This window comes from Sinocyclocheilus grahami, unplaced genomic scaffold (genome assembly GCF_001515645.1).
Source record: "Sinocyclocheilus grahami isolate Dianchi unplaced genomic scaffold, SAMN03320097.WGS_v1.1 scaffold251.1, whole genome shotgun sequence".
Lineage (NCBI taxonomy): Eukaryota > Metazoa > Chordata > Actinopteri > Cypriniformes > Cyprinidae > Sinocyclocheilus > Sinocyclocheilus grahami.
In genome coordinates, this window is record NW_015505430.1 from 860,052 (window position 1) to 886,193 (window position 26,142).

Sequence of the window (26,142 nt, forward strand, 5' to 3'; positions counted from 1 at the left end):
TAATTCAGACGAGACGACTTTAACTGGAGAAAGCAACGTTATGTATAGAGAACACATATTTTAGCCAGAAGCAATGATTTTAAGTTTGAGTCTTAATGAATATATTACATACACAGCTTTTTCACCTTTTGGATTAATTGTGTTTTTATCATCTATAAAGACTTTCATTCCAATGGCACCCATTCACTCCACATTAACCATTGATGAGCAAGTGATGTAATGCTAAATTTCTCAAAATCTGTTCAGAAGAAATCCGTTTGAAGAAATAAACTCATTTATATCTTGGATGGCCTGAGGAGGAGTACATTTTCATTTCTGGGTAAACTATTCCTCTAACTGGTAAATTAATTTAAAAAAAATTAAAAAAGAAAAAAATAAATCAAATTATTTCCCAACACACAATAATTTCGAAGATAACTCCTGATAACCTAATGTCCTTGCCCAGTTTCAACTGTCCAAAAAAAACACAGACAGGAACACAACAAATATAGACTAATACAGTTTTTCTTTAATAAATAAAAGGAAAAAAATCAAACTGCTCTCAAAATTTATTTATTTATTATTAATTTAAATAACTTAAATGGCCACAAAATGCCCTATAGTTTATCCACAAACTTTTAAATATGTTCGCAAACTGTTTCTGCAAACGCATCTTGTCCAAAGTTCATATCACTTTGTTAGAGAGGGTCTTTGGGAACTGAAGGCCCCATATAATGTAACAATGGGCAACAACAGACTACCAGAGACTCCTTAACAGCCTTTTGATTGAGAGATCAAGAGAGCCAGAGAAAATTTCAGCTGTGTCATATAAAAAGGAGTAAATGTTCTTATTGAAAAGTATAATCAAACTACTTCATTTCAAAGACGACACGGAACACCACTTCTGGCTCATATTTCATGATTAACTATTAGCCCCAATGCTCTACCCCAACTGACCCAAAGGCTTTAAGGACTCAATATCAAGAGTCAGTGCCAGGTAAATGTAGCCATTCACTTAAAAAAATGGAAAAAAGGCCTTTTGAAAAAGTGAACTACAAAATAGAACTGAACAGACAAATTTAGTAAAAACTATAAAAAAAAAAAATACCACACGAATATGCACTCACAAAAAAAAACAAAAAAAAACATTAAAACAAACAAATAAAGTAATATTCAGACCACATTTGAACTCCGTCTGTTATTCCTGATCTTGTATCTTTCACCACAAACACACACAACGATCATATCCTGTGCAATGTACTATTCTTCATTAAACCCCAGAAAAGCAGTACAGTGTACTACAGTAGGACAGAATTACAGTAACTGTCCCATCACACCTGCAATCTAAATATTATAAATTCTCTGCAGACAGTACACCAAAATCCTGCTTATGGTCATGATATAATTGTCGAGGCCACAAATGAACTGTCAAAACTTTTACTACGGTTTTCATACTCGTAAAACTTCTGAAACGGATGAAAACCCCTTTTGTGAACGGAACAAAGAGAGAATTGTCACAAGGACAGTTCAAGTCCTGAGAATAAGTTGAAAGAGACAAGGGAACAAAAATGAGAGGAGTGATCTGGTAGGAGCATGCCAAAATGAATGTGCTATCCTAAAAATGGAAAGACAGTTTGAGGAGGAGAAAAGGTGGTCTGCACACATCAATATTTATATGTACACAAAAAGCACAGATTAATTCTCTTTTATAGCCTCCTCAGAGCTCGTTTTTTATCCGTTTTCTTCTTTGCAACTATATTAGTATTGCTACTGCTTGTGCCGCTGGAGCTGCTGTTACTTAAATTGTTGGTGGCAACACCATTTGTTGGCAAACCAGCCCCGGCTACACGTTTGTTTGGGTCTCCTGCATGCTTCTTGGGTTGGGGTCCATCAGCGGGTTCTTGAAGGGCCCCTGACGTGCCTCCCATAGCGTGGATCTCTGTAAGAAGGTGAGCACGGGATGCATACTCCTTATAGTCCTCCAAAAGTAACCTCCCAGCCTCTTCGTTCAGAGCCGACTCTGGGTTAGGATGGATCAGAAGGCACTTGATGGTCTGTAAAAGAAAGAATTAGAAGGGTGTGGATGATAAATGAGTTACATAATACAGTGCTGAAGAAAGGGTACCATTTTGGAAGCTCAGAACGTTTTAATCAAAGATGTGATGGTCACAAAACTCTAATTTCTATGTCCACATCTAGACTTGGCTGAAAGTGTGGTCACTGTTGTACAATACAGTTAATCTTATATACATTTACACCAACCATGAGATTCAAAGTTTGATACAACCACATTAAACAAAAACTGCAGGGGAATGTGGGGTAAGCTATGAAGACAAAAGCAAAACCAACAAATGTGTCCAAATACATTTAAAATATTTAAATACAATGGGACATCTGCTATAAACTGAAATAAGGTTTATAATAGTGCCATATATAAAGTAATCACTGATATTGTATCGTTTTATAGTTATCAAAGTTTGTGTACATTTGACATTGCAAAATTTGTGGACAATGTTTTTAGATTTGTAGAGTCAAAATTAATATATATATATATATATATATATATATATATATATATATATATATATATATTGTGGTGTGAAAAAAACTGCATGTTGTGTTTACTTGTATTATCTTTGACTAATATTTAAATTAGTTTGATGATCTGAAACATTAAAGTGTGACAAACATGCAAAAAAATAAGAAATCAGGAAGGGGGCCAACACTTTTTCACACCACTGTATATACATGTGCTGTCAATCAATTAAAAAAAATACTAATTAACCATAACATTTTTTCTGAAATGAATCGCGATTAATCCCATCTAACATTAAAATTGTTAAATATACTTTTATACTGCAATAATTTCACATTCAATCTTCAAAATGTACAAACAACAGACAGTATACTTTTAATATTTGTTTAATGGCATCTTTATGACCGAAGGCAAGTATCACTGATACCAATACTACTGATGTCTCTGTGAAAAATTTTTCCCCCTAATATTTAACCATTGACTATAGCCATTCAACATTACAGTATAATTGAGAACAACCAATTTTAACATTAAAAAAAATAACTTCTAATTTAAGTAAACTTGAAACAATCTTCATATAAACCCATCATAATAACTGTCATATTTAGCTACCTGTGCCCTTTAGAAAGCAGGAAATATACAGAAACTGAATAAAGTTATCAAACACTAAATTCTAATTTAAATAAAGATTAATCCTTAAAGCTATTGATTTCCTCTTTTTTTTGTTTTGTTCTTTGATTAACAGACATGACAGCAGCTGGTTATTAGGTTATTTTAGCTGCTTTAAGAGCTGCTGCTGCCGAACATGACAGGATTTGACATGCATAGTGTTTTCTCTCAACTCTTTACCTTTTCTGACCCACTTCAGGTCTTAAAGTCTCTAATGAACTGACGAGTTAAATCGTGTGTGTTAGATGAGGGAGACAGTGCTGGGGTATTCCAGGACATTTTTTAAAACCATTTCAGAGACATGTTCTTAAATGTAACTCATAACAAATACTAACATGCATGCACAGTTTTAAGGCAGCTTTAATTGCCTTTTTTGGTAACTTCATAACTTAACTGACGATATAACTACAACATTGCATGCTCATAGTCTCAGGGTCCTGTGTCTAAATAAACGCAATTCTTGTCAAGAAAAAAAAAAATTAGCAGCAATTATGAGTCAACCCTAGCTCCGCCCCTGCATTAATTGCGTTAAATATTTTTAACGTGTTAAACTGAAAAAATGTATCACCTGCGTTAACACGCTTATATATATATATATTATTTTGAAGGGGGAAAAATAATAAATAAATAAGACTCTTGGGGTAAAATGCCCCATCAGAATTGGCACAGAAACCCCAAGTGGCAAGACGTTACTAGAATTATTATTTTTTTATTTTTATTTAAATCCTTATTGTAATTTATGAGGTAGTAATTCCATCAGTTATGTAAATCGTAGATATCTTCGCGTCTCTTTAAAATGTATAGGCTAATGGAGTAAAATCATTCAAATAGAATTCATAGAGTTGCTATGACGACAAATAAATTAAAATACAGACAATTAAATATACAAATATTCATATGCCTGTATACAAGTCATAGAATACATTTGCCTTTAAGATGAATCTCTTTTACTGGGATTCTGCTTTGTCATTGGTTATTCAATTACTCAACTAAAACAAAATTTCAAATTATTTATTTATTTATTTTTTAAATCCTTATTGTAATTTATGAGGTAGTAATTCCATCAGTTATGTAAATCGTAGATATCTTCGCGTCTCTTTAAAATGTATAGGCTAATGGAGTAAAATCATTCAAATAGAATTCATAGAGTTGCTATGACGACAAATAAATTAAAATACAGACAATTAAATATACAAATATTCATATGCCTGTATACAAGTCATAGAATACATTTGCCTTTAAGATGAATCTCTTTTACTGGGATTCTGCTTTGTCATTGGTTATTCAATTACTCAACTAAAACAAAATTTCAAATACAACAGTCGATTTACTGTTTTACATTAATGACACTCAACAACAACAACAACAAAAAAAAAAAACTATAAATGCTTGTATATTTAGGCATTTTAATCTAGGTTTCACAGGACAGGAGAAAGAGTAAAATGCTACTTACTAGCAATACATGTCTCAGGCCCAGCTCTGCCTTCCAGTCTCTTCTCAATACATTGACACAGATCTCACCCTTGTGCCCAACATTAGGATGGAAAATCTTCGTGAGGAAATAGCCTCTGGGAGGTGCAGCAGGAAAATCCTTCCCAAGGACCAAACGCATCCGGAATACCCCTCCGGCATATGGAGTTCCTTCTGTTGTGAAACAGGGGAAAAGGTCAATTGTTAAGCCATGGTCCTTAAAAGAAAGGCGAAACAACTAATAATATGCACTGCTTACCTGGGCCCTCAATGGCAGTGTGCAGCTCTGTGATGTCCTCTTCACTGGGGTAGATTTTGATCCCCTCCGGAGGGTCTGCTGCCAAGGCGGACACCTCTTTATAGACGAGTCTCAACACTTGAGGCGGCAAGTTCTCCACGTTTGAATTCTCCAAAAATACATAAATACAAAATTAAAAAGTGTCAAGCATGCACAGCATTAATTGCTACAAACTGACATTTGCTGGTAAACCTGCACACGTTCTTGACAAAAACGACGATCAAATATCATGAAAAATCAATATAATCCCCTCGTTTCGTGGCAGTTTTGGGAAAGCAACAATCCTGAAAATACACACTTATTTTCAGCAACAAAGTTAAATTACTCAGCGAATGCCACATGACTGCTAGTTTAACACCAAAGCAGTATAATCTGCTGTATTAGCTCAAGACAGTGAAAAGATACAAATTAAAGACAAAAAGGAGGAAGAAATGAAATCAGCTATATGTGAACGATAACGTTTTAGTCGTAGATCAATAAGTTACAGCTTGTACAGTCTAATAATATACGAACTAAACTACAAAAAAAAGAGAGAGAATGAGAATAAACAGAAAACCTATTTTCTTATATCAACCAAACAGTTTGAAGTATCGTCCATCGATTTCAAATCAAACGTACCATTTCCAGCTGTGTGGGGTTTTCTAACAGCCAGCAAATGTCCCTCAAATGAGAAAACTTGGCTAAAACTGCTACCCAACCGGCCGACGAGACCGATCCGGTGGTCCACAACGAGACCGACGGAAACCACTGATAACGAATCTAAGAGTTGCAATCAATCAAGACTGCAAAATATATGAAGACGTTTAAAGAATTTACAAATGATCAAACCCAATTTCTCACTGTAGTGTCGGTCGACTTGCTAGTGTTACTACCAAACAAGGCTAAGCTAGCGGTGGGCTTGCTGAGCAATGTAAGCTATCTAGCTATTCTCCAGAGCTTTCCCTTGTGAAACTGCTATCCGATGTGGTCCTCAGATGAAACGTGCCGTCTAAAGGTTTTAAAGTCCAATATGTTGTCAGTTTCGTCTGATAAAGTCGGTTTGCTCGATAGCTAACTGCCACAGACGGCTCCTGTAGCTTCTTATCAGCTAGCTGTCTTTTTGACACAGGAACAAAAATACAATTCGTCTAAGAAGCAGTTCGAAAGAGGTTTAACCAATCAGAGTCTGAGAAGCCCTGCACGTGCGCAACAATTAAATCCCTCTAGCCAATCAGAAGCTTGGGTTAAGCTGACGTAGAAGCCCTTGGAAACCTCACGGACCAGAGAAAGTTGAGAATGCGAAAAATGCTCTTTGGCAATAGGTGCGTTTGAATAACTCATGCCCTCCCAAAGGCAGGGACAAATGTTGTTTCAACACATGATCCAATGACAGACTTTTTTTTTGGAAGCGTTTAGTGTCGCTCTGCGATGTTCTTTATTCAAAGTAATAGGCTGCGTTTTGTTGAATCTAAATCATTTGTAAATGTAGCCCGTTACGATGAGCCATCTCTTATATTGAAAAGAACTTGTGTTGTGAATCTTATGGTCAGAGATGTACTCATAGCAACTATTTCCTGTGATATTAGAATCTGTGATAGGCCAAAGCATTAGCCACATAGGCTCTTTTGCTGTTGTTTTCTATAAAGACCTCCATGCCAGTAAAATCTGTACTGACAACCCAAAGGCCAAAAGAGTTTCGAGACCCTCTGAAGATCCCTGTTTATTAGTAGTAGTAGTAGTAGTAGTACTGTTATTGTTGTTGTTTTTACATTTGTATTACCAAAGCATTTGCAGTGTTGCTGTGTAGAAAACAAATGAAAATAGTGCAAAGCTACAAATTGTTTTATTGACTATTTGCTTGTATTTATCATTATTTGTATTATTATTATTAATGATAATAATACTTAAATAATTGTATAACATACACTGTAAATTAAAATAGTAAATGTATCATATAAAACATAAAAGTCATACATGCTTGATATTGATCATTTACGTTATCAGTTAGTCATAGGCTTATGCATTTTTCACTATAACATGAGTTAAAACTAGTTGTTTTATCCCTTAACCGTCATTACTGATTTAGTTAAGGCAAGCCCGCTAAATGAGTGTCACTGAAAACAAATCTGACACTGACTGAACCCACAAAACAATCGGATAACACAAGTGTTTGTTGTACTACTTAACGACCGCTAGATGGTACTCCAATTTTAGTAGTAAAAAAGCTTGCAGGTTGTGTTCACAAAATATAATCTTACAAATTAAAAAATGTATAACTAGTTAAATTATACAACAAAAACTAAGAACATGTAAGAGGTGCATGCGTGCATGCTAAGCAAAAGTGTCTCTGTTTTATGATATAATGTTTTATAATAATATAATATGCTTAAATAATCTTTTACATTTATACAAAATATCATATAGTTACAATACTGTTTACAGCCAGGAATCAAATGTTGTTCTTTATAGAACTTCCAAACCAATTATAAATATTTCATAATATATTAATTTCCTTGTCCCACTGGTATTGGAATGAAAAATGATATCACTTGTACACAAGAGGATTTTGATTATTATAGCGCCCCATATGATCTGCTATATAATTTCTGTATTCATAATGTCATCCAATGTTACATTAATGGTTGAAGTTAAGTGTTTATACTTGCAATAATAAAAAAAAAAAATAATAATTAAAAAAAAAATAAAGAATTATTATAGCGCCCCATGTGGAGCTCACATGTGTCCTGGATGACCGCACGGGGCGTTACCTCAACGCAACAACAACAACAACAACAACAACAACACAACTTCCGGCCGATCCTCACAGACGAGAAACAGAAACAGCGTACTCTTTTCAGAGAGCGTTGTAGATCGAGTTATCACCACGGCAGGTGTAATAGAACAATAAAGATTAGTGTCACGGCACGTCTAAGCAGTATTTGACTTCTTACTGTGGATAAATCATTGCACTGCGGATTCTGTCCTCCAGAAGGTATGTTGATGATTATGATGTTTTCAGTCATTTGCTGTCAGTACATAATTTGTTCTTGGGCGTACTCGAATGTTAAACAATGGGCTGAATGTACTTGTGATGGCAGGGTTAGTATGAGCGAGGGCGAGGTGTTTCATGAGAAACAGAGACTGGAGCTGTGCGCCATCCATGCCTTGAACAACGTGCTTCAAGAGAGAGTTTTTACCAAGGAGACAGCAGATGACATCTGCAAGCGGTGAGCGTTTCATATATATATATATATGTGTATATATATACACACACACACACACACATACACATACACGCACAATCCTGTGGGGACTCTCCATAGGCGTAATGGTTTTTCTACTGTACAGACCGTATGTTCTATTGCCCTACACCAACCCTACCCCTAAACCTACCCCTCACAGGAAACTTTCTGCATTTTTAGATTTTCAAAAAACTTAATTCTGTATGATTTATAAGCTTTTGTACCCGTGGGGACCACAATTTAGGTCCCCACCGTGACACGAGTTCCCATGAGTCTGTGTGTAGTCAAGTTTAAGTCCCCACCAGGATATATAAACCAGTACACACACACACACACACACACACACAGACAGAGAGAGAGAGAGAGAGATAATGTTTAATTCTATATTCTCAAAGCCAAAGTTTTCTACTTTATTTCTTTGCAGACTTGCCCCACAATGTGTGATGAATCCACACCGCTCAGTGTTGGGCACGGGAAACTATGATGTCAATGTCATCATGGCAGCTTTGCAGAGTCGGGGGCTCGCTGCTGTTTGGTGGGACAAACGCAGGTGAGTGTGACAGCAGCACGATGTCACTTTATAAATCATGGGCTTTGTGATGATCATAAAAGGTGGGTTAACTTTTCCCCTATATCTCTCGTTCACTGTAGGTCAGTACAGAATTTGTGCCTGGACAAAATTCAGGGCTTCATTTTGAATGTCCCGTCAAGGGTGTCACTGGGATTTGTGTCTCTCCCGCTGAGACGCAGACACTGGCTGGCGGTACGGGAAGTCAACGGACAGTTTTATAACCTAGACTCGAAATTAAAAGGGCCTGCCTGTATTGGCGGAGAAACAGAACTCAGGTGAGACTTACTAAGAATTACTTGTAAATATTTTCTACAATTTAGTTTTAGTTACTTAGTAAAAAGTAAAAACGTATTTTTGCATGAAAACATTAGTGCATGTTTTACACCTTCCAGGTGTGTACACAGTAAAATGAAATAAAAGAGACCCACACATTTCCAAATGTCACTGATAATCAGTGCCGTGTTGCCCAGACACAATTATAATGAAGCAGAACAAGGTAATTCGATGAGAACAAGAGCAGTACTATAATGGCAGATGGTTATTAATATTACAGGAAACAACAGACATAAGGTCAAGATGGATCACATGATCTCTTGGACCCCATTTGCATTTGTATGTACTGTGGCGATCATATCATCTAAGACAGGGCCTGGGTATCAACACACATCTCCTGATTCTGTTCCGATTCAGTTTGATTTGATTAATTAGTTATGTGAAAAAAAATACAGTTATATAGAGAATCTTCTAACCTTCAATAAAACTCACAAAAAGTAGTAACCCTTGAAGTAATCTTGTATTGTTTTTATTGTTAACTAAAACTAAATCTGTATTGAAATAAAGCTAAAATAAAATATATTAGATCAAATCTTAAACTGAATGAAAATTAGAAATGTTACCTTGACAACCAACTGAAATAAGTTTAATTAAGTTACTAACTGAAATAAAAATCAGTTAAAACTAGAAATATTACAAAAAGAAATAAAAAAATGAATATGAATGACAAAAGCACATAACAGAAGTACTAAAAATTAAAATGAAGACTTAAAATATACAAATAAAAGCAAAGTCAAAACATTAATTAAAACAATAACGCAATATAGTAATTCCAAAGTAACATTGGTGTAAAACTGTTAATTCAGTGAAAGATTCATCAGATTGATTAAATGATTTCTTAAGAGTTTGTCTTTTTAAATGATTCATTAGAATTAATAAAAACTGGCTCATAAGAGTAATTTGTTCATGAATCGGACTAGTCTGGTTGAGCTGTATAGGTTCATTTATGGAAATGGTTCATAAGAGTAATTTGTTCATAATTACTAATAAAAATGTTTCTGCGTAGCTTTACTTTATAGACCGTGATAAATACAAATGAAACTTGCTTAAACGGACAGTTTTATAACCTAGACTCGAAATTAAAAGGGCCTGCCTGTATTGGCGAAGAAACAGAACTCAGGTGAGACTTACTAAGAATTACTTGTAAATATTTTCTACAATTTTGTTTTAGTTACTTAGTAAAAAGTAAAAACGTATTTTTGCATGAAAACATTAGTGCATGTTTTACACCTTCCAGGTGTGTACACAGTAAAATGAAATAAAAGAGACCCACACATTTCCAAATGTCACTGATAATCAGTGCTGTGTTGCCCAGACACAATTATAATGAAGCAGAACAAGGTAATTCGATGAGAACAAGAGCAGTACTATAATGGCAGATGGTTATTAATATTACAGGAAACAACAGACATAAGGTCAAGATGGATCACATGATCTCTTGGACCCCATTTGCATTTGTATGTACTGTGGCGATCATATCATCTAAGACAGGGCCTGGGTATCAACACACATCTCCTGATTTCTCAGGATATTGCAGAAATGCTTCTCGTCGTCCAAAAGGAAATAGACGACGATGGGACGTGGCTGAAACCAGACGAAACCAGGAAGTGATGAAACTGAACATTCTCTCTCTCTCTCTCTCTTTCTCTCTCAATGTGGAGTAATGGCGGAGAAAAAGAGAAATACTGGAACGCCGAAAAGCTTCAAGGAGAGCAGCACTACAGGAAGATGCTCACATTCATCCACAGACACTCACACACGAAGGGAAGTCAGAGAGAATGATCAAGTGTTTAAAGAGACATATGAAGGAGCCGTTTATCTGAGGTCACAGGGGCTGTGCTTGTGGGAGACACTACAGAGAATCTTCTAACCTTCAATAACACTCACAAAAAGTAGTAACCCTTGAAGTAATCTTGTATTGTTTTTATTGTTAACTAAAACTAAATCTGTATTGAAATAAAGCTAAAATAAAATATAAATATTAGATCAAATCTTAAACTGAATGAAAATTAGAAATGTTGCCTTGACAACCAACTGAAATAAGTTTAATTAAGTTACTAACTGAAATAAAAATCAGTTAAAACTAGAAATATTACAAAAAGAAATAAAAAATGAATATGAATGACAAAAGCACATAACAGAAGTACTAAAAATTAAAATGAAGACTTAAAATATAAAAATAAAAGCAAAGTCAAAACATTAATGAAAACAATAACGCAATATAGTAATTCCAAAGTAACATTGGTGTAAAACTGTTAATTCAGTGAAAGATTCATCAGATTGATTAAATGATTTCTTAAGAGTTTGTCTTTTTAAATGATTCATTAGAATTAATAAAAACTGGCTCATAAGAGTCATTTGTTCATGAATCGGACTAGTCTGGTTGAGCTGTATAGGTTCATTTATGGAAATGGTTCATAAGAGTAATTTGTTCATAATTACTAATAAAAATGTTTCTGCGTAGCTTTACTTTATAGACCGTGATAAATACAAATGAAACTTGCTTAACTACTTAAGCTAAAATGATTTTAACATGAGAAAATAATATGTAAATTAAAATAATATTATAAGATGAAAATAAAAATGTTATAACTGGTTTGGAGAAAACCGGTAATTTCTGTGCAATTATAAGTGAATGAAACCCAATAAATCATGATCTTTGTTTTTATTGATTCTTCATTCTTCCTCCTCACAGGTCATTTCTCACTGAGCAGCTTTCTCAGGATATTGCAGAAATGCTTCTCGTCGTCCAAAAGGAAATAGACGACGATGGGACGTGGCTGAAACCAGACAAAACCAGGAAGTGATGAAATTGAACATTCTCTCTCTCTCTCTCTCAATGTGGAGAAATGGCGGAGAAAAAGAGAAATACTGGAGCGCCGAAAAGCTTCAAGGAGAGCAGCACTACAGGAAGATGCTCACATTCATCCACAGACACTCACACACGAAGGGAAGTCCGAGAGAATGATCAAGTGTTTAAAGAGACATATGAAGGAGCCGTTTATCTGAGGTCACAGGGGCTGTGCTTGTGGGAGACACTACTATAGCTGTGCCAGCCGCGTCACTCTCCTCTTTTCTCTCTTTCTCTCCTCTCAGGAACTACCATCTCTCACTTTATCTCTATCTATGCACTCCACTGCTGAAGTAGATCAAAGATTTGTGTAACAACTATGCACAGAAATGGTACTTTAGAGTTCAAGTATGTATCGTTCATTGCCTTTTAGACATCAGTGTACATCTTACTATGCATAAACAAAGGAGATAAGAGAGTGTAGCTCTATCTCATGGTCACGTCCTTTACTCTTTCAAGCTCTCTTGCAAACTGCCTCATTTACATAGACTCCACCAAATGGAGGGAAACTGAATAAATTTGATTTGTGTTATTTATTTGAATTTCTACTTGGACTGTTTTTGCTCATTCAGTGCTTGTTGAAATTGTCATTATGACTACGAACAGTGTTTTGAACAGTGTCTGAGCTGTTGCTTTCGTCTGATTACTACAGGGTTCCCACGCTTCTTGAAAGTACTTGAATTTCAGACATATGGATTCAAGGCCTGGAAAGTACTTGAAAACAAACATAGGTTCTTGAAAGTGCTTGAATTAAATTTGAAATAAATTTTGTTTATGCAGGGATTAAAATTTTCCGTCGCTATGACGGATTTCCATCAATTGGAAAAATAAAATGAGGGGAAAAGAAACATGTAGCGCATTGTTGTTATTGTTGTTCTGCCGGCACACCAAAAATCATTCCCGTCCACGGCTGCAGCTTCTCAGTGACAACATAGGGATGCCGCTCGCATCATTCACAGTCGGGTTATTAGCAGAGAACACAGAGCAGGACTTGAATTTCGGCGCGGGATTGCGGCTATTAATAATAATTCTACTCATTCCCGCAGATTCCGCGCTTATAACACGATGACAGATGACGGAACGTATCATTTGCACTATTTGTTCTATTTCTTTAACGAAAATAGTTCCAAATATAGTAACAGCTCAGCCACTTCACATCTCTGAAAGCAAACACAGCTGAGTTTCATGATTACCCATTCATAAAGACAGTCGCTTGCTTCATTCCTGAATGAATCAGCTGTTCGAACAAATTAATTGAATGAATGATTCAGTGATTTGTCACCACCTGCTGGTGGATTTAGTTTCATTTTTAGCGTATATTTTCAGTGATTTAAATCATTTAATATTTCTGTATTCAAAATGTTATATTTAAAACATTAATCTTCTCATAAATGTATGAATTTAACACCTCTGAGCCTCATTAAACGTCTGAAAAAGTACCTACAAGCCACTTTTGTGTTCTTCTGTGCCACCTCTGTACAAATACATTTTGTATTAATACTAATTTAATATGATTGGTAACCTATTTGTCTTATTCTACTTCTTATAATATTGTTTTAAATAGAAATTTTAAAAAGCTTATAAACATACATTTTTGAATTTGACATGGATGAAAAAGATGCCATTACAAAGGTAAAAAGAAAATACCCTTGTAAGTCACTTTGAGTCAAATGTTACCTCAGATTAGGTGTAAATAATTTTTTATTATTGATTATTGATTTTTTATTATTTTAAATTAGGAGGACAAGCGCTCCTAATTACAAGAAGAAGAAAAAATGCTTTTAAACTGTGTGTGTGACAGGTATGGCTGTGGAATGGGGTTTGGCTGAGGAAAAATTTTCAGTCAAAAGATTTTTTTTTTTTGCTTTAACCCGTTTATGGCGCTATTTCAAAAATGGTCCTATATGTTCTGTCAAAGCCAGAACGAAACAGCACTAATGATTGGGGGTGGAGGTGGGGTAGCGCGAAAAAAACTTAGCGTGTGTGTTGTTGATGCACAGTCTAGAGCCTTGGGGACAGTTTTCTTAAGCCCGCTCAATTTCTGACCATTACCACCCACTCCCGCAATGTGTGTCCCGCTCCCGCAAACATTCTAATATTGTATATTATTTTCACACATCAGGAAGCCGCTATCGATATGCGGGGTATTGAAATTGCATTTGAATGAGCGCTCGCTGTTCACTTTCACTTTCGATTTCGCGATCATGCGCACTCTGTGTAAATCTTACATTGTGTGCATTAAATTGAGCCAGTAAATCATCTTACAGTGTGTGCATAATTATTAGGCACGTTGATATTCTGATCATATTTTTTTCCAAGCACATTTTACCAATTCCAAACCACATCAATCTTAATAACTACTATTATTTTAGTATTTAATAAAAAAACCTCCTTATTAAGGTGTGCAGAATTATTAGGCAGGTTTTCTTTTACGGATTTGAGCCAAAAAAGAGATTTAACTCAGACTGAGAAGTCAAAAATGATTAAATCCCCATGAGAAATATTAAAAACTAATGCAATACAGAAATGTCAAAGTTAAGGCATGACCATTGGTCAGCAAAATGCTCATTGGGTCAGCAAAAAACAGGTGGAGAAGAAAAGAGCATGTTAACTGCAAAATAATTAATAATTAATGTGAAGAATTAAGTGTGAAACCATCAGGAACCTTTTAGTCTCCAGTGCCACTATTTTCCAAAACTGCATCCTTGAGTCTCCAGAATTACAAGGTGACAGGTTCTCAGAGACTTTGCTTGGGTAAAAAATCCAAAAGAATTACCCCTACTATTTTTATAGGCTTTATGGACAGATAAGTTGAGATTGACTCTTGAAGGACCAGCACCTCATCCTCTTGTACCACTGTTTGAGGAATTAATCTTCCAGAATCTGGCAGTAAGTTTTAGGAGCTCATTTTTATCAGTCTCTGGAAGACAGACTTTTCAGGATAGGAGATGGACTAAAAATGAACTCCCAAAACTTACTGCAACATGGAGCTAAGGAGAAAATGTAGAACTTGAAAAATTGGAAAAACAGCTTTGTGAAAAGCGTTTACAGTTTAAAAGCAAATAGAAATTCCTATTCTTTTATTTATTTTCTTTATATTTTTTATGCAGATTTGCACATGTACAAGGTTTAAAATGCTCATGAAATATTTTCAAAAAATATTGACGTTTTGAGCAGCTGCATTCCTCTAGGTCAAAGATGAAAAATGGGATTTACAATAAAAAGTGGTTTACAAAATTATTTTGACTTGAGTTTATTTATTAATGAGTAACGTATCTTTTGAGTGAATGTGCAAATTTTTAATGTTATTATTACAACATTTAACCACTTTTTATTAATTTAAAAATTGAGAAATTCTTTCAAATTTAAATCTTATACAAAAACTACAGCAAAAATCAGTTTGATGCATATTTTAGATCATGCGCACTCTGTGTAAATCTTACATTGTGTGCATTAAATTGAGCCAGTAAATCATCTTACAGTGTGTGCATAATTATTAGGCACGTTGATATTCTGATCATATTTTTTTCCAAGCACATTTTACCAATTCCAAACCACATCAATCTTAATAACTACTATTATTTTAGTATTTAATAAAAAAACCTCCTTATTAAGGTGTGCAGAATTATTAGGCAGGTTTTCTTTTACGGATTTGAGCCAAAAAAGAGATTTAACTCAGACTGAGAAGTCAAAAATGATTAAATCCCCATGAGAAATATTAAAAACTAATGCAATACAGAAATGTCAAAGTTAAGGCATGACCATTGGTCAGCAAAATGCTCATTGGGTCAGCAAAAAACAGGTGGAGAAGAAAAGAGCATGTTAACTGCAAAATAATTAATAATTAATGTGAAGAATTAAGTGTGAAACCATCAGGAACCTTTTAGTCTCCAGTGCCACTATTTTCCAAAACTGCATCCTTGAGTCTCCAGAATTACAAGGTGACAGGTTCTCAGAGACTTTGCTTGGGTAAAAAATCCAAAAGAATTACCCCTACTATTTTTATAGGCTTTATGGACAGATAAGTTGAGATTGACTCTTGAAGGACCAGCACCTCATCCTCTTGTACCACTGTTTGAGGAATTCATCTTCCAGAATCTGGCAGTAAGTTTTAGGAGCTCATTTTTATCAGTCTCTGGAAGACAGACTTTTCAGGATAGGAGATGGACTAAAAATGAACTCCCAAAACTTACTGCAGCATGGAGCTGAGAAAATGTAGAACTTGAAAAATTGGAAAAACAGCTTAGTAAAAAGCACTTACAGTTTAAAAGCAAATAGAAAGTCCTATTTTTTATTTATTTATTTTCTTTATATTTTTTTTGCAGATTTGCACATGTACAAAGTTTAAAATGCTCATTAAATATTTTCAAAAAATACTGACGTTTTGAGCAGCTGCATGTTTGAGCTGCATTCCTAGGTCAAAGATGAAAAATGGGATTTACAATAAAAAGTAATTTACAAAATTATTTTGACTTGAGTTTATTTATTAATGAGTAACGTATCTTTTGAGTGAATGTGCAAATTTTTAATGTTATTATTACAACATTTAACCACTTTTTATTAATTTAAAAATTGAGAAATTCTTTCAAATTTAAATCTTATACAAAAACTACAGCAAAAATCAGTTTGATGCATATTTTATAAATATTTTAGAAATTGAATTTTATTTATCCCCAGTACTGACTTAAATGGATTTCATTAAATTCCTTTGAACACAACTGCTCAAAACGGTCTAAATTTATGAAACCTACACATTCAAAACATTATTACTCTGAAATGTTTTATGTAAATGTTAAGTACTGTAAGGTCTTTCATGACACTACATTTGCTGGGGTGTGAATTTGATAGGTGCTTGATATAAAATAAATGGTGCTTTAAAAAGTCCTTGAATCTGGTGTTCATGAAAGAGTGGGAACCCTGTTACTAATGTTTGTCGATTAATGATTGTTCTGTTGTCAGAGCTGGATTTTAATATATAAATTATATTTAATCAAGTCAATGAATCGGTTGAATTTCACAAAAAGGATCATGTTAAATGCAGAGCAGGGTCTGAAATTAACCACGACTTTGGGCAAATGTGCCATAAAAAGTGCCCAAAATGAATAAAATAAGTCCGGGATTTTTATATCTGTAATCTGAAAATGTTCAAATTACATTTGAAAATGTATTTTACTTTTTTTCTTCTAGGCCTAATTATGAATTAAGCGCCCCTGTAGACACTGTACTGCACTATAGCTGTCAGATATCTATTGTTGAATTTGTGTAAAAAAACAAAAGTTTGTGTTTTAGTGAAGAAAAAAATTGTAAAACAGAAAGTACAGAATGTGAAGCTGCATAATCTAACAAAGGGACTGGATAACAGTGTTTTTTATTATTATTTATTTATATACTATTATAGTATTCATCCATATTTTGAGCTTGTTTTAATTTTTATATAAAATTTTCAGGTTTTAGGAATTATGGTTTTAGTAATTATGTTCATATTTAATATTTCTATTTAGCTTTAGCTTATTTTTATCTTTTAGTTTTAATAGTTTAGCACTTAAACATTTATTATTATTATTATTTCAGTTAGCTGCCAAGGCAGCATTTCATTTTTTTTTTAATCTTATGTCAGATTTATTTCAATTAAAAAATAAAAGCTGTAATTGTAATCATTTATTTCAATTAATTGATTCCTTTAGTACTGGACATAAATGGACAACATTCTGCATTTATATGCTTAGGCCAAAGAGTTTAAATAACATTTTTTGTAATATTTAAAAAATATTACTTAATATGATTTTGAAAAACAATAATATAGGGGGAAATATTTTTGACCTACTGTAGGTAATAATCCAGTATAGGTTTATTTAGCAGGATGCTTGTAGTGCTTTGCATCAGCAGCTGTAAAGACATAAAAATCATTTTCAGACACTCCACTTTTGTTACTGTATTTTTTATTTCATTTATATTAGACTCTGTAGTGAAAAAGGATGCCATTCAAAAGGAGCATTAAACCATAGAAACTCATTTTTTAAGGATTAACAACAGGTTGATAGCCAAGAGAAGGGACCAATGCAATTTCAAATGTGTATATATATATATATATATATATATATATATATATACACGGTATATACGGAACATGTCATGAAGACCTCCGACACACACAGACACAGATGTTGTTTGCAAGATGTCCCGATGATTATTGCTGCTTGCATTGTGGCCACTGCATTGCAATTGACGAAACGCAGTTGTATTGCTCAGAGCCAGCAGAGGAATGGGACACTAGCCCTCAACATTTTTTTTTTCTTTGATCATCAAAATGCATTAACAATCAAATGTTTATACAGTGAATATATTCATATATTTATATTATATAAATAAATAATCATATAGTATCAGAGGGTATACAAGGTAATACAGAATTGCCACTTATAAAATAGGGTCCTGTCAAATATTTAAAAAAAAGAAAGGTGAAGAAAAAACGGCATAATCATACAAAGAAATTGTGCCATCGCTACTATGTATCTGTGACTACATATAACAATATAAAAACTCCAAAATAAAGTGGTTATACATTTAAAAATAGACCACTACTTGTAACGTCAATACCATCTTGTTTCCACTAGCTATGTACAGCATGACACTAGCGGGAGAAGAAGTGATAGGATCGGACGACTAAATGAAGCACATGGCTTTTTCGGTCATTGAATTTGTAAGTCTGTTACACCCAAAAGACTCAATGGTACTGACGTTACACACAGATATTTAACATCTAGTTTTAAATTAGTCTCTCGTCTCATAAAGTGTCCATCCATATGAAAACTAAACCTTGCTATATATCTTTCTTTTCTACTATACAGAAAAATAATTAGTGTGAGTACAGGTTTCTTGAATGGGACGGGTTGGAATGTGATTGACTGCCGCCGTAGCCAGTCAGCATGCTGGGAGAGTACTGTACTTTCAGAAAACCGCACAGAGGAGGAGTCCGAAGAGAAGCCGGATCCGCAAGTGGAGGAGAGAGAAAAGTACATATTCATTTATAAATTAAATCATAAATGCATTCTCATATGCATAAAAAAAACAATCTTATTTATCCTACCTTTGTTTTCTCACAATATATATTTAAACCATTCACTAAGCTCCGTCCCCTTAGTTACTGTTGCTAACTCAGGCAAGCATTTTAGAATACCCCACTGGAATTTTAATAACTAAATATATTAAACTGATATTGTTTCTACATGAAATATGACTATGCTAATTTTTCTGTAAATATTTTTATAAAATATTAAAATATATTATCTCATAACATACACTACTGTTGAAAAGTTTAGGGTCAATACGTTTTAAAAAAAAAAAATACTTTTATTTAGGAACAATGCATTAAATTGATCAAAAGTGACAGTAAAGACATAACAAATGCATAATGTTATAAAATATTGCTATTTCAATAAATGATGTTCTCTTGAACTTTTTATTCATCAAAGAATCCTGAAAAGATCTATCATGTTTCCACGAAAATATTAAGTAGTGCCTCTGTTTTCAACATTGTCAATAATAAGAAATGTTTCTTGAGGAGCAAATCAGCATGATTTCTGCAGAATCATGTGACACTGAAGACTGGAGTAATGACGCTAAAAATTCAGTTTTGTCATCGCAGGAATAAATTACATTTTAAAACATATTAAAATAGAAAACAGTTACTTTAAATGTATTTAAACATATTATGGTTTTTACTGTATTTGGTCAAATAAATGCAGCCTTGGTGAGCATAAGAGACTACTTAAAAAAAATTGTTTTTTATTCTTACTGACCCCAAACCTTTGTAGAATAGTAAACATGTTTCACTAAACATCATCTAAACAAACAGGACTTATATAGAATTATATTTTTTAAAAAGCAAAGCTTGTCTCATAACATGGTGGATGACGATTGGTCAGTAACATTTTAAGGCGGAGCTTAGCGAATGGTCATTTAGTCTGATCTGTGTGTCAATCAGTTTGAATCTTAACACAATGAATCATGAGAAAGCCACAGATTACAGTGATGTGACAAAGACAAGGGAACTCACAGAGGGGGGTGGGGACTGCCTGTCACTCAAAGGCAGGTTCTCATAACCAGGGTTGCCATTGGAGGAAACGTTTGGAGTCCTGCATAGAGAAAGAGAGAGGCGCAGAGAGGAACAAGGTGAAGGGGGCAATAGAGGGGGAGGAAGCGGACAGCAAAGAGACAGATGAATGACATGCCACACCAAAGGGACACACGGAAAGAATTGAGAGCCAGGATCCAGGGTGGAAACAGGAAGAGAAAAAGGTGGAAGAGAGTTAGAGAGATGTGACATTTTCACTTGAATAATTTTTAGATCTTTTTCTGAAAGAATCTAAGAGAACACATATCTAAGAGATATGCAATATGTATAAATTTAGAATACAGAATTTGGATTTATTGTAAAAAAAAATAAAATAAAAATAAAAATTTAAAGCACAAGGAAATGTGAATGAAGTGAGAAGAAGTGTTCATGTCAGATCTAATTTTATGAAAACAGAAAATATGATCTTTCCAAACAGAATAATTGAAAGAGAGAGAAACAGGGGATGTTGAAAAGCAGGGAGAAAGAAACAGCAAGGCAGACTGCAATAGATTTGAAAAGAGTGATGTAGTTTGGACAGCGTGATTTTTGACAGCGGACAGAAATATCGGAGGGGGCGGGACTTTACCTATATTGTGCATCGTCTCTGATTGGAGGATCTATGTCTGTCTTGCAATGACGGACAGACCGATACACAGACACACAGACAGACAGACCTCTGGACTCATGTCTGTTTTTTGGCTAGACTGTGCTTGACATATAGACCTGTCTGTGTGTCTGTCTGTGTGTGCATGTGTTTGTATTAGTCTGTGTGTGTGCTCCATCTAACACCTGCCTATCTACCTGTCTGTGTGGGACTGGAGCTTTATGTGTTTGCCTGCATATGCATGACACTTGTTTCTGTATTTTTATGTTAATAAGCCTATACACGTGTTTTATAGTGCAAAGGTAATTCATAATGCAACCTTGATGCGTAGCTGCTCAAGCAATAAACTAGAATCTGTGGATTTCTAATACCTAAACTTATATGGACGACTAGAAGTGCCACTTAAAAAGAAATGAATCATCAATTTATGAATAAAAAAAAAAGTACAAAACTGACAAATAAACATAATATATTTTATATTGTTTATTTAATGTTTTAAAATGTACACTACAGTTCAAAAGTGTTTTTGAAAGAAGTCTCTTATGCTCAACAATAAATGCTCAATTTATTTGACCAAACATACAGTAAAAACATTAATATTGTAAATTATTTTAATTTAAAATATTTATTTCTATTTTAAAATATATTTGAATATGTAATATTTGAGGAAACCATGACATATTATTTTCAGGATTTTTTGATGAATAGAACAAAGCAAAAGAAAAGCATCTATTTAAAATAGAAATCTTTTGTAACATTATAAATGTCTTTGCTTTTACGTATGATCAATTTAAATCCTTGCTGAAAAATAATATTAATTGTTTTAAATAAAAAAATTAATGGACCCAAAATTCTGAACCATATTGTAGTAACAAATAATAAATTAATAAATAATGTTTAAATGCTTAAATGTATTCTTTTTTTTAACTCTACTGAAGAGCATTTGGAGAATTTAATTTGAAAAATAATATATATTTTTTTCAATTGTATTATTTTATTGTTACATTTAGCTAACTAAATTTTACATTCTTTAATTTTAAAGTTTTCAATATATATATAGTATATATATATATATATATATATATATATATATATATATTATTTTTTATGTGTTACTCACGGTAACGGAGGCGCGCTAGAAAAGGGGGGAGTCCAGCCGGCCCCCTGGTAACTATAGAAGGGGGGCAAGGCCCCTCGCTGGGAGCCCGTGGCCGTCTGTCTACGTGCCTGATGAGAAGTGAAGGGGTCCTCGCTTTCGCTGTCAGAGTCCTCGTATTCCTCTAAATCGCTATGCCATCCAGTAAGAATTATGCAACAAAGAAAGTGAAAAAAAAATGTTACGAAATAAGTATACATTTTATCTGCTATATGTTATATGCAAAACAAAGGCTTAAAGCCATTTATTGAAAAATCTCTCATTAATATATACATGTAGATATTGTCATGAAATCAAATAATCTCAGTCTAGTAGGTAATCCTTTAATCGGTCTCGCTCCTCTTTGCCATTTCAGTAATCTATGCATCTGCCATCTACTGTCTGTGCAAATGGAGTTTGTGCTCTGAACACAGTTTTACTGCAATTAAACACTGCAGCCACCTCTGATGGATTTGCTAACATCAGGCACTTGGAGGGAGTGTACCAAGTCAGGCTGAATAAATAGTAAGTGACTGAGCTTTCTGAACTAATGGTTATAGCGACATTAATACCATATCCAGATATAAGGAGTAAAGTGCATTTAAGCACTAATGCCCTTAAGTTGAGATCACATTTCTCTCATCTGTGCATTGCTGATGAGTGCGGTTGTCGGTGTTTACCCTGTTACAACACAAACTATAGTGGAGTTGAGCTGACCCAGCCCACCTCCGTTAACATTTGGCTGCATTTGTTGTTGAGGATGGTGGAATTATGTATCTTGTTTTGCATTAAAAATCGGAACTTTTCAGGTTCCCAGGGAACATTTCTTTATTCGTGTTCCAGATGCATTTGACACATATTATGACATTCCTCTGTCTTGGGTATTTCCCTATATAATTAAATAAGCATTTAAAGCAATATGCGCCTTCTGCATTCATAAATACAGTGGAGTGCAAAAGTCTGAGACATTACAATTTTGTTATTCGATCGACTCTAATTAAAACTGCAAAAAATGCTTTAGGATATAAAAAAATATAAACAATGAAACGTAATAACCAAAATCTGTTTTTTTTGTGTGTTTTTTTGAGGGATCTGCAAGGGGTTCATGAGCTGATGAAGGTAATAATGATTTAAATCACAACCATATACATTTAAAACAAACAAATTAATTAATTAATTAATTAAAAATAAACAAAATAAAACACTAAAATATTTAAAATAAAGTAATGAATAATGAATAATAATTATTATTTAAAAATGTAAAATTAAAACAAAATTTAAATTTATATTTATTTGTATGTGTGTGTGTGAGTAATTGTTCACTTAATTTGTTATAATTCTAATAAAATGTTATGGGAAAAGAACCGTTTGAATTTTGAGAAAAAAATGCTAAATAGAAGTAGTCTTGATGTAAATTATAAATTATGTAAATGTTTTCTTTATTTTTTTAATATTTTCTTTGTTTCTTTTTTTTTTATAAAAAAACATGTACCGAATGATATAACTACATAATATGATATAATAATATTTACCCCAAGAGCAACACTACTTTTTATGTACCTCATCCATTTTAACAAATCAAAATAATTAACAGCATTATTATAATGCCATTTCTGAAAACAACAGCAGATGGGACGTTGGACGGGGTGAAGGGATGAAGTTCATCTGACCTGTGGAAACTCCTCCAGGCTCCAGGGAGGGAGCAAAGAATAGCTGTGAACGCTAAAGCTGAGAGAAACGAGTACAGGGAAAGAAAGAGCAACCCCTCCATCCCATCATAGCACAAGCCTTTCAGAGAGTCCACATAATCCTGAGAGAGTGACATGAAAACAGAGAGTAGATTGAGAGAGTTTGCTATAATATATATATATATAGAGAGAGATATAGCTTATCAAGCTCAACTGCAGAGTATTACTCTCACTTGAGGTCAGGCTGAGGTGGAAAGCAGGTTGCTATGGTTACCTTGTTCAGCCCTCGACAGTTGAGAAGTGCTACCAGCTGGTGGAAGTTGCCCTCAGTGGCGTTGAGGATCTGCTGTACTTCCCTGAGTGACTTCTAAAAGGGAAAAGAACACAGTAGCTAAGCAGCATGTTGCATCCACTTTACTGTACAGCTGCTATTGATCTTTCCCGTCAGTGGCAGACATATTGTGGTATTGATGGCAATGAAAGCAGTGCTAACATACCTCTGCCTTTGGAAAGCGTGGGAGGGCGTCTCTATCCAGACTGGAAAGGTGAGAGTGGATGCTGGAAAGCGCTCTCTGGGACTGGGTCAGTATCTTATGGCAGGTCAACAAACAGAATTTTGCTGATTTAACTGAATTTCACAAGCTAAAAACTGTAATTGCATTTTGAACTAAAATTAATAAATGAGAAATTAATTTTAAAAAAGACATATTATATAGAAAATAATAAAAATGACAAAAACACAAAACAAAACGACTAATAATCAAGTTCAAACTAGTGCTGTCAAACGATTAATCGCATCCAAAATAAAAGTTTTTGTTTACATAGGGTTACTAAGTATATATATACTTTTATTTTGGATGCGATTAATCGTTTGACAGCACAAGTTAAAATATAACATTTTAATTCAAAATATTAACCACAGTATATCAATGATACTAAAATAACACTGTTTCACACTGCATGCATTTCAACACTGATCTTATTTTTGAAGAGGAAAATATAGTAAAAATGGCTTTTATGAAGCAATATAATAATTCTCAATGGTTCAGTAACAGTTCTGTTATTTGTGGGCCTTATTAAAGGAATTATTCAATACACTTTCTTTTCTCTATAGAGTGGCAGTTCTATTATGCAGCAGAAAAGCCATCAGTGTGAAACGGGCCTTTCTTTTTCTCTTATAATATTGTTATTTCACTGTCCTTATAATTTCCTTTTATGACATCAAATTCAGTTCTTCATTCATCAGCCCATCCAAAACACTGTCAGTCTTGGTCTTGATTACAAAATCTTGATTATAATGTCATAATCCTCTTTATTCTGTTCATCCCCACTGTGACATAAATAGCATTGCTTTCTAATCTTAATCTGTGCTTTGTGACATCATTATAATTCCTTATATTTGGGGAATTCTGCCTTGTGCCATCATTAACATTCAATTTTTTTTACTGCTTTAGTAATCTCTATGACATCACCGTCTGCAGCTTCATGTAACAAGATTGCGCACCTGTTGAAAAGGGCTGCTCATTTTCCTGTCACAGGTTAGGTAATAATCCAGGATTTCTATTTAGAGAGAAGAGAAAGAGTGAGAAAAATAAGATTGAAGACATGGGTAATACTGCGTATGCATCAGAGATGAAGGCATATGGGCAGTTAGACTTGTTCCAAAACTTAGTGAGCTGTGTCACTGCCTACTGCCTGTCGAGGGCTGTTCACACAGAACGTGGTTTTGTATTCCACTGTTCTGCTTCTCCATTTATTTCTATGTAAACCCTGATTTGTGCATGACAGTGTTTTTTTTTTTTAAATGTGGCACTCCAGTTAAAAAGTTTTTATGCACTCGTGTTTTTAAATTTTTTTTAATGCATTTTGGCAGTTGATTTACATGACAATGGTGTTTTAGGGTCTGAAATCGCACATTTTGGAAAATTGGTTTTAAAGTGCATGCTTTTGAAAATTATACCATTATCATCTCTTTGTAAATTTGTGAAAACGGCGACGTCAGGCACATGCATATTACTGTGTGTTCAGTCTATAGGCATGTGCACAGGTGCATAGTGTTTCTTTACAAAGTGACATCGCCAACTGCTGGCCTGGCTGGCACGCATAATTCAGCACTTTTAGTCGTTTTTGCGGATCCTGCGGTTTTTGCGGAATGGCGATCGTTTTAACAATGCTGTCATTTGTATCCAAAACTTTTCAAAAACACAATGGAAAAACCATTCCGTTTTTTAGCACATTGTTGTCCTGTGAACATACCCTAAGTGACTGATTTGAAACAAAGGAGGACCGTAAGGCCGTGTTCCCCTCTTTTTATTTGGCTGGACAGGAGTTATCTGTGGTGAATAAGGTCAAATATCTTGGTCACATCATTAGAAGTGACCTTTGTGACGATGATGACATTCAGAGACAGTATTGTAAATTGTATGCACAAGCTAACATGCTTGTTCGTAAATTTAGCATGTGTAGTGATGATGTCAAAATAGCTTTGTTTAAAGCCTATTGCACTCCACTGTATACTGCCCACTTGTGGTGCAGTTACAGTAAAGCTAAATTTAACAAGTTGCAGGTTGCATATAATGATGCACTGCGACTTTTATTAAAAGTCCCTCGGTGTACAAGTGCCAGTCAGATTTTTTTGTTCAGAATCAGGTGCCTATGTTATGTGCTGTTA

At 34.2% G+C, this 26,142-nt stretch overlaps 3 protein-coding genes across 5 annotated transcripts in view; 1 reads left to right on the forward strand and 2 right to left on the reverse strand.

Annotated features, from left to right (window-relative positions):
- Nucleotides 1–516: 516 nt before the first annotated feature.
- Nucleotides 517–6,106, reverse strand: ube2s (ubiquitin-conjugating enzyme E2S). The gene is made up of 4 exons (XM_016289743.1): nucleotides 5,571–6,106; nucleotides 4,914–5,061; nucleotides 4,638–4,828; nucleotides 517–2,033 (listed from the first exon to the last, which is right to left on the reverse strand). Exons 1-4 carry the CDS (start codon nucleotides 5,571–5,573, stop codon nucleotides 1,686–1,688), a joined length of 690 nt encoding a protein of 229 aa, XP_016145229.1. The 5' UTR covers nucleotides 5,574–6,106; the 3' UTR covers nucleotides 517–1,685.
- Nucleotides 6,107–7,699: 1,593 nt separating this feature from the next.
- Nucleotides 7,700–12,640, forward strand: josd2 (Josephin domain containing 2). Of its 2 annotated transcripts, none has more exons than XM_016289799.1 (5): nucleotides 7,700–7,923; nucleotides 8,030–8,158; nucleotides 8,598–8,723; nucleotides 8,924–9,019; nucleotides 11,773–12,640. In XM_016289799.1, the coding sequence occupies exons 2-5, from the start codon at nucleotides 8,037–8,039 to the stop codon at nucleotides 11,882–11,884; spliced, it is 456 nt and encodes a 151-aa protein (XP_016145285.1). In that variant the 5' UTR covers nucleotides 7,700–7,923; nucleotides 8,030–8,036; the 3' UTR covers nucleotides 11,885–12,640. The 2 variants fall into 2 exon arrangements, with proteins under 2 accessions (XP_016145285.1, XP_016145284.1); XM_016289798.1 differs by having other exon boundaries at nucleotides 7,703–7,923; nucleotides 8,825–9,019.
- Nucleotides 12,641–17,892: 5,252 nt separating this feature from the next.
- The window catches only part of ttyh1 (tweety family member 1), a 29,218-nt gene continuing 20,968 nt past the window's right edge, over nucleotides 17,893–26,142 (reverse strand). The window contains exons 9-15 of one of the 2 annotated variants that reach the window (XM_016289744.1): nucleotides 24,976–25,031; nucleotides 23,969–24,061; nucleotides 23,746–23,838; nucleotides 23,454–23,593; nucleotides 21,769–21,936; nucleotides 19,985–20,063; nucleotides 17,893–18,868 (exon numbers count right to left, since the gene is read on the reverse strand). In XM_016289744.1, coding sequence (XP_016145230.1) covers nucleotides 18,785–18,868; nucleotides 19,985–20,063; nucleotides 21,769–21,936; nucleotides 23,454–23,593; nucleotides 23,746–23,838; nucleotides 23,969–24,061; nucleotides 24,976–25,031 — 713 coding nt within the window. In that variant the 3' untranslated portion in view covers nucleotides 17,893–18,784. The remainder of the gene's footprint in view (nucleotides 18,869–19,984; nucleotides 20,064–21,768; nucleotides 21,937–23,453; nucleotides 23,594–23,745; nucleotides 23,839–23,968; nucleotides 24,062–24,975; nucleotides 25,032–26,142) is intronic. The other variant, XM_016289745.1, reaches the window with a different exon arrangement.